The 14,219-nt window shown below is 36.9% G+C and overlaps 1 protein-coding gene across 1 annotated transcript in view; it reads left to right on the top strand.

Annotated features, from left to right (window-relative positions):
• The first annotated feature begins 351 nt into the window (after positions 1–351).
• Positions 352–14,219, top strand: part of LOC134796517 (calmodulin-like) — a 99,958-nt gene continuing 86,090 nt past the window's right edge. The window contains exon 1 of the mRNA XM_063768704.1: positions 352–512. Within this exon, the coding sequence (XP_063624774.1) occupies positions 423–512 (90 nt within the window). The 5' untranslated portion in view covers positions 352–422. The remainder of the gene's footprint in view (positions 513–14,219) is intronic.

Below are 14,219 nucleotides of genomic sequence, written 5' to 3'. Positions count from 1 at the left end.
TACTGTAAGGTTTTTGTTTGTGCAACAAAGATTAAATAAATAAATACAGAGAAAACCTCGTTACTCACAGAAAATTACTAACAACAAAAGAAACTAACTAATTAAGTAATTACTTTCTTCCGCAGTGTTAGTGATTAAAATAATTCGTTCAATTACAAAAAGGTGAAGTGATAACATTTGTTAATTAAATTCAATTATATTGTTACCTGTATTCAACGAAGAAGGCAATAATTGTTAAGTTTTTATTAGTGTTAAAACATTGTTAAGTTAAATAGTGAAATCTAAAAGCAATTATTAGTCAAATAAAAAAGTCTGTGATTAAGAGAGTGTGTGGAACGCGAAAAACGGGCTATTCAAAAGTTCGAAAAGTTCAAATACTTTCAAGTGTGGAACGCGAGAAACGGGCGTTTCTGAAATTCAAAATGGCGTTCGCTGCAGCTCGGATGATACTGAAGGATAAACGGAGGAAGGCATCCAAGGAGGACTTCAGGGACCCCAGGAATAGAAGCAAGGTATTTGTCAAAATCTGTTAGTTTTTTGCGAGTTCCAAATGTTTTTAAAAATGTGGGAGGTCGTGCCGCTCACGCATCGGCCTCCACAGTCACCAAAATACGTTGTCTAAACAGCAACGCATAAATCGTCTGCAATAGACAGAAAGGCATGTGATGAAATGTTTTTAGACACAGTTTTAATGAATTGACTGTAGATTTGGATGGCGTTTCTGGGGGCCTAGCCAAGTGACAATAGCTGATAGAAAACGCCAATCGAAAGTGAAATAATGTATGAATATTATCACGTGACTGTTCGTAGCATCTGTCATCCCATTACATTTTTTCTTTTCAATCGGCGTTTGTTTATGTATATTGTCATATTGGCTAAGCCCCCCGATAATTATGTCCAGATAACCAGAAACGACACTTATATAAACTTATATAAACGATAATTGACCACTGTTTCATACCTATACTCTGTATCTTTAGGTGCTTTGATTAACCCACCAAATACAAAACCACCTGGATCTGTCACTGAACGACCTGACTTTAACCTACATTATTTGATCATGTAATGTTTGCATCTACCCTCAACTGGCTTAAGTAGCCATTTGAGAGTAGATTTTGGTACTCTTTTTTAAATACCTAAAGATACAGAGTATAAGTGTGTCCATGAAAGTGGTGAAGGACAAATATAAATATTTTTGTATAACTTATTTTTTTTTTAATAAATCAAGTAAATACTAGAGATTGGTAATCTCTACGCAAAGTCACGCATTTCCTATCTATTCGTGGATGAAGCTACTAAGCGAGTTATCAAACTCCAATATTTTATATGACACTTTGGTCCTCGCTACTCCATAATTCTGACGAAGTGCTCTGAAAGATTTAGGATAGGTCGTGCAAAATTCAAATCGTAATATAAAGTTGGTCAACCAGATCTTGTCAGTAGAAAAAGGCGGCAAATTTGAAAAATGTAGGCGCGAAGGGATATCGTCTCATGGCTCCTCTACACGATGGCCCAGCGCCGGCCACTCCAAGGGACGCATTTATGCGTTAGAGGGAGCAAGTGATATTGATATCTCATTCTACCGCATGGAGTCCCTTGGAGTGGCCGGCGCTGGGCCATCGTGTAGAGGAGCCATCATAGTCATCAATTTGAATTTCGTGCCTTTTTCTACTGACAAGATTTGCTTGACCATCTTTACTTGCCGCAGCACCAAGTGGCGGGTTGGTCAATATCAAATACCTTATTTACCTTTAATGCGTAATACTACAGTATGCACTACTGATTACAAGTCCCGATGCATAAAGCAGAGCAAGTGCCAAAGAGATAGCGAAGGGAAAAACAGAGATAGCATGATTCCGATGATTTACGGCCTTACTCGCTACTTAGCTAACTTTCCTGGTTTGCTGCAAGTATAAACTAATGGAACTGAGAACTCGGTAATATCACGCCATCTATAAAGCAGGCCACTGACGAGCCTTCCAAATGGATGCCGTAACAATGGATTCATCCAAATTTCACATTCACGGACCGATTTTGGATTGCAGCCACGCTATTTGGACTGTTGGAAGGCTCGTCAGTGGCCACCTTAACAAGTAAGAATTAGACTTTACACAGGCAGTCAGTCTGTTTTATTTATTTTTGACATTTTATTTAAAATTGTATACTACTTTTTTTAGATTTGGAAATTTTTATATAACTTCTGCTCAAAATCACGACCTCTTTCGACCCTGATAGGAAAAAAGTTTCCCAAGATTTTTAATTACTACTCCGTTACTATTTTCACGCCATAAACTTTGTATGGCGGTAACGGAAAGGAAAGATCGAAAAATATATGGAAATTATGGCACACTTTTTTCTCCTATTAGGATCGAAAGAGCTCGTGAATCTGAGTAACTATAAGTAACATAAAAATTCTCAAGTCTAGTAAAAATAAAAAGGGTAGTCCACAGCTTTTAATAATTTCGCCCATCTACAACAATGATGTAACATTCAACTGTACACAGACAGCCAGTCTGTTTTATCAAAGAGAATAGATTGTATAGAGGTGGATTGTCAAAGTAAATAATGTAGCCACTGTAAATATACTGCCACAGAAGATTAAAACTGTTGAAACGCCATTTGACTTTGATCATTATTCTTTCACTATTATGTGTTAACTTGTTAAATATTAATATTAACGCCATCTACTCGACTGTAGGCCAAAGGTATGGTGCAATTTTTTCGAGCGATGGCGCCGTAACCTTCAGTCTACTCTCGAGTAAGTAGATGGCGTTAATATTAATATTTAACAATATCAGTGGAAGAAAAATGATCAAAGTCAAATGGCGTTCTAACAGTTTTAATCTTCTGTCGAAAGATGGCAGTAAATTAATTGTAGCTACATAATTTACCATGACAGTAACTCTCTATTTCAAATTCTCTTTGGTTTTATTTACTCTCTAATTGTTGCATAAATATTGAAGCTGGGGAGTAATTAGCAGAGGAACGTTAATTATTATGAATATTTCAACTGAAATGAAAATATATCTTGAAATTAGCGCTGATGTCTAGCCTTTGTCTTTTAAATTGCATAATATTTCAACGAGATTATTGTGCGGATTCGCTTAATGAACAGAATACTGAATTACTTATTTGGTGATTAAATTATACTGAAGTGCAATAAAACAGGCCAATTTTAAGGGTGTTTTTATATATTTATATAAAGTCACCTGCTTTTATTGCTCAAAAGTGTATGTTATCGTAATTAACCATAAAAATATAAGATTTTATAAATGTGTAACCTTTGTCAGTTATGTTTGATACCAATAGGTGTATATTTTTTCCAAAGAGTATGAGATCTGAACCGGCCATACGAGTATAATTAAATATAGCTTTATGTTTTTAAAATAGGTCTTTAAATTATTCTCATAATATGTACCATCATGCAGTAAACATTGTAAGGTGTATTGGGCTATTGGGCCAACTTCGAATGCGGGGTAATTTTGAAAAAGGCAAATATCCATTAAACCAGGAGCACTTCATACTTTATCATCTTATTACGCTTCTGCAACGCTTACCAAGGCATCTTGCTTACTGTTGCTACAGTAGAAACTTAGAGCATTTAGTAACTGAAGACGCCAAGTCTGGCATTTTCTGTACCAAACAGTCTGCCGATTTTGCCGAGGGCCACGTCAAATGTATAGCTATTTGTACGTAACGTACAAATAGCCATGTCAGATAAACGCTAGTCTATACAAAAGTTTCCACAATTGTGCTAGGTTTTCGGCAGAGGGGTTAGCTCTTAAATGCGATTCCAGGTATTAAATGCTCTAAGAGTAGAATGTGCCATATCCAAAATAATATCCCCGCTTTCGAAGTTATCTGAAAAGCACCTTAGATTATTTCTTTAATCGACCAAAAATACATAATTGTAGGTATACTAGGTAGCTACTTTGTGTATGTGTGCTTTTACAGATGTGATACCTAATTATATTAGATATCGGATAGTATTTTATTATTAATGTTATTACTATATTTTCAATTTATAAGCCAATATTTCCGCTTCGACCTTTTTGCGCCATAATTCAACTATGTATGAATTTAATTACTTTTAGATACCAATCCAACGCGTGGGCCGAATGTAATTAAAGGTCGGAACGCTATGGAAATTTACGCGTGTTCATAAGTTGGGCTCGTTCGGAAATCGCTCATTATGCCGCGGACGGATGAAACGGCTTTCTGTCACACTATGACGTTATAAAAACACCAGCAGTATGGGGAAGGTCTTTTTAGAATATGCGATTTTGTAAATACCTATAATCAATTTTGAAATAATTAATAATGTCCCCATGTTGGACGTTGTCGCAATAGTTGCCACTTTAATTCTAAGTTATATGGTACAACTTGGGATAATTTCAACAACGAGGTAACTTTGAAAATCGCGAGTAGGTAATCTATTAAACTTCATACTTTGAAAACACTTTTGCAGTAGCAATGCTTATCAAAGCATCTTGCTTGTGGTACTATTGCAACCGTAGGAAGTGCTTTTAGTTTAGTAGATATTAGAGATTTTCATAACTAAGCACATTAAATGGGACAAATGGGCTGTCAACTATTGGAATTATGCTGACAAACAATAGGACGTTTTCCTTACTGCGTATTACGAGTAAGTAGAAATGTAAAGAAAGAAATAAAATCAATTCATTTAAAAGATACGTCTAAAAATATGCATTTTATTCTAGATTTTTACTATGGCTCCTCAGGATCCGTTTTAATAATTGTGATAAATTCGCTTGTTAGAAAAAAAATCAAGAAAGTCGCCATTTTCCAATTACCTACATACAATGCATTCGACTATACGAAAAAAGTGTAGATACCTACTGCTTTAACTTATTTTCCTCATTGTGTAGTTAAAATGTTTAAATTGAACTCAAACATTACAATTGTCGAGCGCGTTACTACAATTTGCATATATTATCTTAAAAAGTTATACGTAACCGTTTACAAAGTTTACATTACAAACTTGTTTAGTATACAAACTACGAACATTACAAGTGCATTAGAGCTTGATCCTCGCTCGAGCTAAATGGAAATTTAAACTCGACTTTTGAAATTTAAACTCGACTTTAACTGATACTTGAAACTATTTCTTGTTGTTATTCTGTCCCGTCAGCCAGGAGACAGAATTGTTATTCTGTCCCGTCAGCCAGGAGACAAAATAAACAGTTTGTTAGAGATATGTTGAATCTTGTTCTACTAACATGCTTAGTAGTTGGCTTATGGAAAGAGCTTTTAAGGAGGTACCATATATACCTACATGTTTGCTTAATTTAAATACTTAAAAAACCGGACAAGTGCGAGTCGGACTCGCCCATCGAGGGTTCGGTACTTTTTAGTATTTGTTGTTATAGCGGCAACAGAAATACATCATCTGTGAAAATTTCAACTGCCTAGCTATCACGGTTCGTGAGATACAGCCTGATGACAGACGGACGGACGGACGGACGGACGGTCGGACGGACGGACAGCGGAGTCTTAGTAGGTAATAGGGTCCCGTTTTTACCCTTTGGGTACGGAACCCTAATAATAGGGTCCCGTTTTTACCCTTTGGGTACGGAACCCTAAAAAACACGGGTTTTAAGATCGAGGAAACCGTAACCATGGCAACAAGTGACAAGACCGACCATTTATAGACCCTATCTCGTTGCAATAAAGTTCACAAATGACGAGTTAAATATGTCAACGCTGAAAATCGACAAATTCGGTGTAACGCGCGCCCCGCGTTCCATCGCCCGCTGGAAATCATTATAAACTTTAACGAGTTCCGCGATTTAATGAGCGCGCCTAGTTTCCCTTTTAATTTGCTTACAGTGTGTGTTTGTTTAGAACGCGCGATTGGTTCAACGGGTTGATTGATGATTGGTTTATGTTAGCTCTGTTGTGCTTTTGGGTCAAACATATTTTAGAAAAGTCACTTGTGTGGTAAATCAATAAAAGTCTGCAATTCTGTACATTTATATCCCGTTTTACTTGAGTGTCAGGTGTTAAAAAATTGTATCTCACCGGTAAGGTGACAGCGTAAATATTAGCTTTAGATTCCCGCGATATAAGAACGAGTTCTAGGTAAGCAAACTTTAATCTATTTATTTTATAAAATACCTACTAAACTTAAGCGTAAGAGAAAACAAAAATAAGCGGTACCGTAAAATGGGGTGAGTTGGGTGAAATTTGACTTTCAAACCTCGATAAAATTTTATTTTTACATGTGAAAACTGAATGGTGTATATAATAAGTGGTTCGGACGTTTGTATTTTAGTTTGTATTTTATTTTGGGTAGGGTAAGACCTCCAGTGAATGAACACTTAAGCAATTATCCAAGTTTGAAGAATCATTTCTCAGCATTCATTAATAATTGGAATAATTAACTGCAATTTAATCAATCCTCATTTAATAAACAAGAAAGTAATTTCTGCGATTTTTTGTTACTTTCATAGTTTTTGAGTTACAGCAGAATTTATCAAAAAGTACCCAAAAACCTAATGAATGAACATACAAACTAGTGAATGAACACCGCGAAACCCAGTGAATGAACATTATTAACATATTTTTAATCAGCATTAAAAAAACATTTTTAACACAAAAACCGTTTCTAGCTCTATTTTAGTAGGTATAGCAAAAGCGTTCATATCTTTTTATCGCTTCATATTGATTTCAATTAAATTAAATGATGGTTATTCACCAATAACACAGAAACCTGTTACATATTAATAAGAAAACGAGAATCAATTTTTAAAACAAGAAATAACGTGCATATTTTGATGGAAATAAGTCAGGCTTAGCAAATAATGCTTAAAATATTAAACTTGTCATCGCTTTATTCGTTGTTATATTGTTAATACATAGAATTAGTAGAATTCTAATAAATGAACAAGCCAAATTTTGTATTGTTCATACATAGGCATGAAAAATCTAGTAAATGGACTATAGAAATTTGGTTTGTTCCAATACTGGCTGAATGAATCAGCATCGTTTTCTATGCAGAATCACGAAAAACAAGCTCAATACCATTTCGTTTACACATAAATTTAGAAAAAAATGTAAATCTAGACTACACCAGTAAATGAACACACCGTTCATTTACTGGTTTCAGAACATTTGATAAGCCAGTAATGGAACTATAAAAAATAAAGACTTAATCGCATAATACGCCTACAAAGTGTACATTTATAGAAGGGTTAAGTCTTAATCTAACCAAATAACTCAACTTTGTACAGGTAAACATTAAATAAGTACTTCATATGTTGCTCCAAACGTACACTGTTCTTACCTGGGATCTAATTTTTCCTTACAAAACTTCAAAACCAGAAACCTGTAAACTTCAAATGCCAGTCACATTCAAACTGGTCGAAAATAAATTTATCACGGGTTGCCATTGCATAGAAAATAGATTTGTTAATAAGAAAAAAAATACGATAAGTGGTGGAAATTGCTGTATTTCTTATTTTAGACAAAAAACGTTATTTTGTTCATTCACTGGGGGGTGTTCATTCACTGGAGGGTTTACCCTAGTTCCATTTCATAACTTTGACGATAAAGAGGAAAACCCACCTCACCCCGTAGTGGCTCGTATTTGGGGTGAGAGGGTTTTTCATACAAATGTGATTTTGGAAGATTGTTGGATCGATTTTTTTTATTATGCGTATTACTATAGCCCCATTTTAAATTGGAATACATTATTTTTGTAGCAGTAGCCTTAAAAACACACCTCACCCCCCTCTCAAACGTTCTCTCCCCATTCATAACCCATAGCTCCCCGCGAAACCTACTCACCCCGTTTTACGGTACTCATAGTTTTGACGCGACAGCTTCAATGTTAACTAGCGGATCAAGATTCATGTAATGTTGTGTTAAAAATAGAATATCTGTTAAAAAGTCGTTGCTTTTTTACAATAATGCTTTAAGATTTTTATGTGTCATGACTGTCATGAGTCTTCTTTTTTATTTGTATAGTACTTAGGTAACTAAGTAACTAACTAATTACTAACTAGTTTTATAACTTAGGTGGCTAAGTAACTGTAAACATTCTATTCACATTTCATTGCACTAAAGGACTTTTAGGTAAAGTTACCTAGCTGTATAGGGTATATACATCTCAGTAGCCTGTGGCGAGGCCTGACACTCATAACATCTATTTCAGCGGATCCCTTAAGCGCCGTCATCACACCCATCGCACTCATGCATATTCATAATAGATTACCCAACTAACTTGTTGGAATCCACGTCTGAATTACGATGTGGGACTTTACTTGTTCAGTTCACCCAACGAATAGTTGTGATCAATCGATATACAGCCCAAATCGAACGTTCACTGATATCAGTATAACATAGAATTCTAATTGATGTCATTCAGTTTACTTATTTATTTATTACTATTCGGAGATCCAACAGTTGTTAACTTGTCTATAAGTTTTATAAATGTGATAAAAAAGGCAATTATAGGTATTTACATACAAGATATATACTCGTACAGTAGGTACTAAACGAAATTAATAACTAGCTTAAATAAAAATAGGCCCCTGAGGCATTGTACTAATGATTCTTTTTGACGACCGGTCTGGTCTAGTGGATAGTGACCCTGTCTGCTAAGCCGATGGTTCTGGGTTCGAATCCCAGTAAGGGCATTTATTTGTGTGATGAACACTAATATTTGTTCCTGAGTCATGGTTGTTTTCTATGTATATAAGTATGTATTTATCTATACAAGTATGTATATCGTCGCCTAGTACCCATAGTACAAGCTTTGCTTAGTTTGGGGCTAGGTTTGATCTGTGTAAGATGTCCCCTAATATTTATTTATTTATTTTATTTATTCTGGCGGCATTTCTTCGCTGTATCGTAATGCTGATACGTTGTGCGAGGTAGTTAAGTCGGAAATCCACGCCTTATATCAAAACTATTATTTGATTAAATTTTTAATTAACCATCGTATTGATGGCTTAAATACTTCTTGATATATACATAATTCTAAAATGCTATGGCCATCGTTTTGCCACATCTGTAAAGGGTCTTGTTACGCGCCGGACCAATTTCCGACGTGCCCACTTCCGGCCAGCGTTAACACGTTACGTTTACCGCCATCAGGATTTCCTCACTTGCCGAGAAATACTTTAGTGCGACGTAAATGGATGAAGCAGTAATATTGCTGAACATGGTTTAAAAAACATGTTTTTAGAGTCCGTGCGGAAAGAGAAGAGTCGTGGATTGTATGGGGCTCTACTCAATACATTCCACGACTTTTCTCTTTTCGCGCAGACTCTAGAATAGGTACTTTTCTTGTGATCATCCTTAGGTTGTCCAGGCATTCTACCATGGGTAACTAGGGAGCATGGGTTCCGGCAACCTACATAGTCCCAAAATATGGCACAAGTAGGTACTAGTCTTCAATTAAACAACGGTATACATTTTGTAGCAATATTGATTAGAATTGATAGATTCTTAAACAATTGCGTAGGTACTTGCGGTATTTTTATGCGCCGGACGATTTCCGACGAGCCCACTTCCGGCCAGCGTGTAGCCGTGTACACGTTACGTTTACCGCCAGGATTTCCCCACTGGCCGAGAAATATTTTAGTCCGACGTAAATGGATGAAACAGTATTGCTGTATATGGTTTATTAAACAACTCCTTATTAGAATACTTTCTTTCGTTATTGATTTGAATTTATTATTATGTATCTCCTTGGATTTCACGGGCCTATAAATCCCGGTCTTTTGATAGGCTTGCGTAGGGATATAGATCCAACACGTAGAGGCCCCTTGAAGAGCCTTTATGTCATGTAGAACGCCTGGCCCCAATTTCACCACGGTGACAGGTGCGACAATTGTAAAATCACTGTTGCTGACGTCACAGGCATCCATGGGCTACGGTTACCACTTACCATCGGGCGGGCCGTATTCCTGTTTGCCACCATCATTGTTTTATTAAAAAAAACTTTATTATATCGAAAAAAAACAGATATTTCTTTTGCGAAGTTTCTGACAATTGTCAAGATTTAGAAGAATTGTAGGTAATTCTTGACAGGTAATGAGTTATATGTCGGAATTTCGTGACAATTGTAGTGTTTCTTGTGACAATTGTCATAAACTTAGCAAGAGAAATATCTGTTTTTTTCCGATATAATAAAGTTTTTTTTAATAAAACAATGATGGTGGCAAACAGGAATACGGCCCGCCCGATGGTAAGCGGTAACCGTAGCCCATGGATGTCTGTGACGTCAGCAACAGTGATGTTTTACAATTGTCGCACCTGTCACCGTGGTGAAATTGGAGCCTGGTGGAACCCGTTTACAGGCGCAACAATAGACACCCATGAACTGGTCACCGCAAGCATTGGGACTATTGTAGAAAAAGTGAAAAGTGTAACGGTCTATGGATTGAAGTGGTGGGACCCGACCAGAGGGCCTACCGCGAACCACGTTCGACGTGTTGCCTCCCTGTCACACTTACGTACGAATTTACAAGTGCGACAGAGAGGCAACACGTCGAACGTGGTTCGCGGTAGGCACTCAGATTACACGGCGAACAGCTCGTAGCTTTGCAACTAGGTTGCGGAACCGGGTCACATGGCCAGGCCCGGGTGACCGCCGGCCACAGACCAGTCATCCTCCAGACTGAGCATAGTTAGCGCAACCCCCTTTGCCACAAATATACGGTAGTTTTACTCCATTTTCAAGTCAAAAGTGTCTTTGTGTGACGCCCTTGTCTTTGAACGGACCAATCACGGCACGGGACTCGCTCACCTCGTCCCCCGCTCCCCAGTATTTTTGGCAGCATCGGTTTCATGAAATAATTGCTCAATTCCGTCTAGAGGATTCCTAGTCTATGCCGCCGGCAAATATTACAGATTCAATTTTGTTTGAGTTGGTGTGAAAGAACTATTGAAAGCGAGTTAGATGTAGCTATAGTTTTATTGAACTTTGACCTCGTGTTGAGTACGGTTTTGGGGTCAGTATCACGGGCGTTTCGAATGCCTAATGTCTTTGGAGATATTTTTGAAGATGTGTGAACATTTTGGTCATATTTTTGTTTGTTTGATGGAAGTTAGAGGCCAGTCCAACATGCCAATCGCTAACGCTCCGTAGCGAACGAAACGTAACTGTCACTGTCACACTAATATGGAAGAGTGATAGAGAGACAAAAAGCGATTCGATGACGAAGCGCAAGCGATCGTCACCTTGGCTAGGTCGCCTGACCAGATCAATCAACCAAAACTATCATCAAAATGTCGAAACAATTTGTCAAAAGTGTGTCCAATGTAATTATGAGGACCAAAACGTTTTTTTATGTACTGTGTACATAATAGTACATTGTGTATTAAGGGCGGGAAATAAGAAATTACGAACGAGTGTCAATTTTAAGCCCGACGCGAAGCGAGGGCTTAAAATGTTCACGAGTTCGGAATTTCTTTACCGCCCGTGGCACACACAATGTTTTTCATCACACTTGTAAGGAAAAAAAGGAGAATTAATAAAAACAAACTTCTGTATAAAACACTTTTCCGCCCTAGGGCGAAAATTTCAATTTCCCGCCCGCAAGCCCTACGTGTAAATAAGTGTTTTTCATCACACTTGCTCGGAAAAGATTTTTTCCGCCCTAGGGCGAAAAATTCAATTTCCCGCCCGCAAGCCCTACGTGTAAATACATCTTTTCCGAGCAAGTGTGATGAAAAAAAATATGCTTAATATTAAATTTTTCGTACTTTTAATTTTTCTTGCACCTATTACTGTTTGGCCCGAGGGTTAACTGGTAGAGAATGCCTTCTGGCATTAAGTTCGCCTTTTGTACAATTTTGACCGTGCAATAAAGTTTAAATAAATAAATAAATAGAGTAGGTAAAAAGGGATGTCGCCTGTATTTAAAACAAATTATTTCGCACTATGCCAGAAATAAAGCACCGGAAAATTCACGAGTTATTTTTGGACACAATATCTATTTAATAAATCAGAATTAATAAAAGTAAGCAACTTAACCGTGACGTCACTTGTTATGTTTTCATTATAAATTACATAGTGGCTCTGGCACGACCTATCTGCAAAAAGGTTAGCTTTATTGGCCGGTTCTGAATGAACGAAACAACTACTTAGATTTATTACCGATACGCATTGTTACGCTAAACTCCAACAAACATTACGATACCAATTTCGCGCGAAATCAATAAAGAGATTATATTCGAAAGCGTCGAAAGGCGAACGTCGTGTGCTCGTATATCTGTCTCCGTCTGAGGAATGGTACAATCAACATCCAGGCGGCGATCGCCGAACGTCTCCGGAGACTGTCGAAAGAAGGTTGGGTTGCCTTTTGAAGCGGGAAAGGATTCTAGACCGAAGGGTGGGATCAGACGGTTCACTCGAATGAATGTTCACTTGAGTGAATGATTTATTTTTCTTTCATTGCATGTTCACACTGTGCTGGTGCTAAGATTATTCACTTTTCATTTCCTTTCACTATAGCGTCGAATGATTTTGTGCGTCTTGGATTAGTCACTCTGTGTTCATACTGTTTATTTTTTGTTCATTCGGAGTGCGAGTGAAAGATGCCGAATGAAAATATCCAACACTGTTGGATCATTTCACTAATTAATTCATTTTTCACTTTTGGTTCATTTTGTGTTCACACGTGTCACTTTGAGTGGAAGATAAATAATGCAACACGAAAATGAACACAAAATGAACCGTCTGATTTCACCTTAAACAAGTGACAGTCGTATATCGAAAACGCCAATTCAAAAGTATAAATCAAATATTTTTTCTTAATAGTTGTTATGGCGTCTACCGCGAATGAAGAAAACGCTGTTTGTATCCCAGCCCTGAGCATTGGGCTTTGGTCATATTCTTTTCATAAAAATAATCAATTTCAGATTACTATGACTGAATATTTATCACTGCACCTTATAAACCAAAGCCTCCCGCCGCGTCTCTGTTTATATGTATGTATGTTCGCGATAAACTCAAAAACTACTGAACGGATTTTCACGCGGTTTTCACCTATTAATAGAGTGATTCTTGAGGAAGCTTTAGGTGTATAATTTGTTTAGATTTTGTGTAACCCGTGCAAAGCCAGGGGGGTCGCCAGTTAAATATAAAATCATTCATTAAAGTTGTAAAAAAAGGACTGGATCCCACAGGATGGATCTCGGGGCAGAAGACCCAAACGGAGATGGCGGGACAACCTCGATACATTCTGTGTGGAGTGGCGGGAGTGTGCATTAGACAGAGACAAGTGGCGGAAAGAGGGGAGGCCTTTGCTCAGAATAACACACACACACTAATAGGCTAAAAAAAAAGAAAGGTGTAAGTGGCGCCCAACATCGCGTACAACTGATTTATGTTTGGCGCAACTTCCGCCGCGTGAATCCGTCCAAAGTTTAATTTCGATGCTTTCATTCTATTCAATTACCGTCTTAAATTGTATAAGTAGACGTATATTGGATACTTAATTACGTACCGTCAACCGGGGTGAATAGGGATAAAAGTTAACTGACCTGACTATTTCTTAAAAAAATACTTACCCTCAGAAATTATACATAAGCTATGTACTATTATTTTCAATCGAATGATACAATTTGTATGGGTATGTTTGAAGAAATAGTCAGGTAACCATCCCTATTCACCCCAGTTGACGGTACGTAACATTATTACGGTACTTATCTTGAGACAAGGGCCATTTTTTTAAAATGTAGATATACATGTAACGTTATCAGAATTCGAAAAACATGGGTTGTATATATTCATGAAATAGTAGGCAGGTACCTAATTCTTAATTTCAAAAAGTAAGTACCTATTTATTGTGCGTATTTTTTTGAGAAATAGCATATACTTATATCCGATTTATTTTAAGTAGTACCTACACGATGTTAAGGACAGCTTTACTCATCTATATTTGAGGAGAGTCTTTTCAAAAGGGCTTATTTTTATAGAGGAATAAGCCCTTTTGAAAAGACACTCCTCATTTGTCAAGTTATTCAAGCAAACCTATCGTTATTAAATAATTAAAATATAACCCTATGAAATTTAACTACTGGCAAAGGTTACACATCAGCAAGGCTAGACGATAAGCCAATAATGCAAAAACAAAATAGTCAAGTTAAAAAAGAATGTAGTAAAACCAGTTATATTTTGTAAATACGGCACAATTCCAATTATATCTCAACAATGACAACACGCCAATTTGAAATAAATTGGT

Source organism: Cydia splendana, chromosome 13 (genome assembly GCF_910591565.1).
Source record: "Cydia splendana chromosome 13, ilCydSple1.2, whole genome shotgun sequence".
Classification (NCBI taxonomy): Eukaryota; Metazoa; Arthropoda; class Insecta; order Lepidoptera; family Tortricidae; genus Cydia; species Cydia splendana.
The sequence above is the reverse complement of the archived record's forward strand: the minus strand, read 5'-3'. Positions and strand labels throughout refer to the sequence as shown.